General features: G+C 40.8%; 1 protein-coding gene across 1 annotated transcript in view; it reads left to right on the plus strand.

The window, feature by feature from the left end:
• Positions 1 to 397: 397 nt before the first annotated feature.
• Positions 398 to 4,422, plus strand: part of LOC138954574 (complement C1q subcomponent subunit B-like) — a 6,742-nt gene continuing 2,717 nt past the window's right edge. The window contains exons 1-3 of the mRNA XM_070326385.1: positions 398 to 540; positions 2,645 to 2,737; positions 4,293 to 4,422. The exon at positions 4,293 to 4,422 is cut by the window's right edge and continues 1 nt beyond it. Of these exons, the coding sequence (XP_070182486.1) occupies positions 2,659 to 2,737; positions 4,293 to 4,422 (209 nt within the window). The 5' untranslated portion in view covers positions 398 to 540; positions 2,645 to 2,658. The remainder of the gene's footprint in view (positions 541 to 2,644; positions 2,738 to 4,292) is intronic.

The raw sequence follows: 4,422 nt of genomic DNA on the forward strand, positions 1-4,422 counted from the left end.
AACAAAAAGGAAAGTGGATCACACGGGTTCACGATGGCTCATGGGTTAGATAAACCACGAAAACAGGTGTGTGGTTTACGCGAGCTAAATAGCCATTCAAACGAACTGTGTCATTTAATGCTATTAAATGCAATTGCAATTGTGTTCGATAAGGTTAGAACTGTTTTTTTCAGTTTTTTTCATTAGAAGATTTAAATCGTTCTGTAAACCATTTGAGACGGACTGGAGCTTTAATGCATCTGTGGTGGTATCACAATTAAGGACAATGCAACAGGTTGTTTTGATTGACAAATTTATACATTTTTGTATGTCCTTGTGTCAAGGAATTTGATGCCTGCTGACTTAATGCCTTTAAAGCTTTGTTCACAGTAGAAAAAAATACACACACAATAAAACATATATAAAGAGACGCAGCAGCAACATTCCAATCCTCTTCGTTAAAATCACCTGACTCGGAGACCTGAAGACGTGTATGAGGCTTGGCAGGAAGAGATACTCTGCGAACCCTAAGCTCGACTTTACGTTGCCGTCTTTATCACAGTAAGTAATCCCTGCCTGAATTTTCGTCGTACATAGTTTTACGTTACTTTATTAAGTCCCGTGCCGACCTCTAGTTTGTGTCTGCTCGTACCCAAACATCCGCCTCGTATGTGCCCATAGAGGTATAGACTATATCTCTGTGTATGTGCCCCCCCCCCCCCCCACCCCCATCTCAGAAGAGAAATGTATAATCAACCGTCCAATGAAAAGGATACGGAACACGAGTTAATGGTGAAAACAACAATCGTATTGCGTTTACATCTCCATGTACAAATACGTAATTAAATGCAAATCTAAAAGGCTCACTCCTTATCGTGAACACGCCTCGGCTGACCGTCTCCAGTCTGGCCAGCCTGTTACATTGGATAATACAAACAATCCACTTGGTCATCACCCTGATTGCTTGCTGTTGTGAGTTGGAATTTGTTTTATCAATTATTTTTTTTAAACACCACTGGGACTTCAACGATTGTTTTTTTTTTTAATAAATCTCATTCTGCACGGAGAGCACCCAAGCTTTTAATTGTTGGTATGTGACCAAGTGGAGGGATGGTATGTGACCAAGTGGAGGGATGGTATGTGACCAAGTGGAGGGATGGTATGTGACCAAGTGGAGGGATGGTATGTGACCAAGTGGAGGGATGGTATGTGACCAAGTGGAGGGATGGTATGTGACCAAGTGGAGGGATGGTATGTGACCAAGTGGAGGGATGGTATGTGACCAAGTGGAGGGATGGTATGTGACCAAGTGGAGGGATGGTATGTGACCAAGTGGAGGGATGGTCTTATATCTCATGTACAAGTCTGGCCAGATCTGAGACGGTGAGCCCAAGGGAGTTCACGAGAAGGAGTTTTAAGTTTTTAATTGGAGATAAAAGCGTACATTGTCGTCCCACTTAAATACAGAAAAGATAGAAGACGCAACTGCTAGCTTTTTTTTAATTTTATTTTATTTGTTTATTTATTTTTTTTATTTTTTTTTATTTTTTTTATTTCATCTAATATATAATATATTTCATATAATGTCATCTAAGTTGACTGAAAAAACAATGCCAAGAACTTTAAATATTACAGGGTTCCAACTGAGCATAAGTTCCGGCATAAATTTAATATTACAATTTTTATGTGAGCCTATCCAGACTGCCGTGGTTTTCTCATAATTCATTTTCAGACCGGATATCGAGGCAAAATGCTTCAAAACGTTCATACATGCACAAAAAGATTGTTTTGAACCATCCAGAAACAGGGCGGTATCATCTGCAAACTGGGATATTAATATTTCATCATCTGCCACCTTTATACCTTTTATCTCTGTACTCTGGCGGATCATAATGGACAGAGATTCGGCACATATTAGATATAAATAAGGTGACAATGGATCTCCTTGTCTGGTACCTCTTTGTACATCAAACCAACTGGAATATTTACCATTCACAGAAACACATGATCTAATAATATTATAAAAAGTGAAAATCCCTCTTTTAATGTCATCACCGAAGTTGAATTTGCACAAACATTTATCAATGAAGGACCAAGAAACGGTGTCGAAAGCTTTTTCAAAGTCAATGCACATTAAGAGGCCACGTATGTTATGCTTATTCACATAAAATAGAGTATCATATAATAACCTTATGTTTTGGCCAATGTACCTTCCTTTAAGAAAGCCTGTCTGATCTTCATGGATCAAGTTTGGTAACACAGGCTTTAACCGTTCAGCAATACAGGATGATGACCGGCACGGTTGGCCTAGTGGTAAGGCGTCCGCCCCGTGATCGGGAGGTCGTGGGTTCGAACCCCGGCCGGGTCATACCTAAGACTTTAAAATTGGCAATCTAGTGGCTGCTCCGCCTGGCGTCTGCCATTATGGGGTTAGTGCTAGGACTGGTTGGTCCGGTGTCAGAATAATGTGACTGGGTGAGACACGAAGCCTGTGCTGCGACTTCTGTCTTGTGTGTGGCGCACGTTATATGTCAAAGCAGCACCGCCCTGATATGGCCCTTCGTGGTCGGCTGGGCGTTAAGCAAACAAACAAACAAACAATACAGGATGAAGCAACTGCTAACTTGAAGGATCTAGCTATTTCAAGCTGTTTGTTTGTTTCAAGGTGTGGAAAGAAGGATGCCGTTCCTTCAGCTAAGAGTACTGTCAACTGGACTGTTGGTCTTAATCCTTTGGAGCACAAGTTCTGCCAGCTTGGGTAAGCTATGACCACAACTTCAAACTTGACACGCAAAGGACATTCACGTAAATCCTTTAGTCAATCAACCACAAACTAACCAACCAGCAAACAAACAGACAAACAAACAAACAGACAACGCACGTTTGAACACATCGATAACAGATAGGGTACACATAAACTAACTAAAATAGAAGGGGAAAGGTTCAGAGCCGTTTGGTTCGTTCATTTGCTCATGTGACTGCTTGTTTCACATGTTGTTTTCCCCAACACATTTTTTGATTTTGTATTTTTATCGGTAGAAATGGGCAATGTAGGATTTTGTTGTTGTCTGTTTTGATTTCCATTTATTAAAGACCTAGTCGTGGCAAAAAGGGACCAAAATTGCCCCATGAGATACGCAGTTTGGGTTTGGAGGTTGTCACCAAAAATGGCCGATCGTGGGTGGCAAAGCACAGTCATAGCCTATAGCTACTGTCCTGTCTTGGGGGTAGTCGTGTGTGTGCAAGGGAGAATAAGATAAGTGTTTGAAAGCAACAGTTATTCAAATGTGAATTTGGGTATTCGTTGGAAACTGATTTCTCCCCACGCTGACTTTATTTTCATTTCCGTCACACATTTTTGGCTTTGAGAGCAGTGCATTTTACACGATATGATTGGTGTAGTACACATTTACTATCGCTCTAAGACCTACAGAGTTCCGTTTGGGGGTTGAATAGATGACAACACAAACCAGGAATGCCTGAGAATTAGTGTTTAAACGTTCTATTATTCAAATGTAAAATGCTGTAGAGGGTAGTCTTTCTAGACGGTATATAATCAATAATATACTATGTCTTTATATACGCTGAGTAATGCAAGCCCGGCACGGCATGAAACCAACAAGTTGGTTGATTAAAATCAACAATGGCCGAAGCTGTGTTTTTATAAATGAAGCAGTATTGTTCGGACACGTGTTGTATTTGGGTTACATGTGTTGCGGAGTATTTGAAAAATCTTGCGTATAAAACAAATGCGAAGAAGAGTGCTAAATCCTTGTTGGGAATATAGTCAAGTGGAAGATTGACTATTGATGTATGACACTAGTTTTGCTGCTATTGTGTTGGTGTTTTTTTGGCGTGAACTTTGTTAATTCGTTTATGTTTTCTGTATTGTCATTATCTGTTAACTTTTGAATCAATGAGTACGCGCTTCCTACAGAACGGATTTTTAATTCCCGAGTCCACCGGCTTCATTCGTTCAGTCCTTCCCATGTAAACGATTCGGATCACTATCCCAGATCTGACAATAGGCTTTACACGGGACAAGACCATCCCTCCACTTGGACGCATACCACAGATTCAACAGCCTGTATGCTTTCTGGGCAGAGTTGGATTTTTTATGAATTAATTTCTAAACAACCGCTAGTATAAATCTGCGAAATTAATTCATAGAAAAATGCTAACTCTGCAGTCAGGATGTTGGTTTTTGATGTGACCAATTAGTGGACGGGTGGTCTTATCCCGTGTATAAGTCTGACCAGATCTGAGATGGTTCAAATTATTTTCACACGAAGAACTGTGCCTCTGATCCTCAGATGTGGCATTCTCGGCTGGATCGACTAAACACCTTCTGCTGAGGCCAGGACAAAAGCTGGTCTACAATCGTGTCTACACCAACGTGGGATCTGCTCTCAACGCAGGCACTGGAGTTTTCACCTGTCCTCA

Source organism: Littorina saxatilis, unplaced genomic scaffold, assembly GCF_037325665.1.
Source record: "Littorina saxatilis isolate snail1 unplaced genomic scaffold, US_GU_Lsax_2.0 scaffold_730, whole genome shotgun sequence".
Taxonomy (NCBI): Eukaryota; Metazoa; Mollusca; class Gastropoda; order Littorinimorpha; family Littorinidae; genus Littorina; species Littorina saxatilis.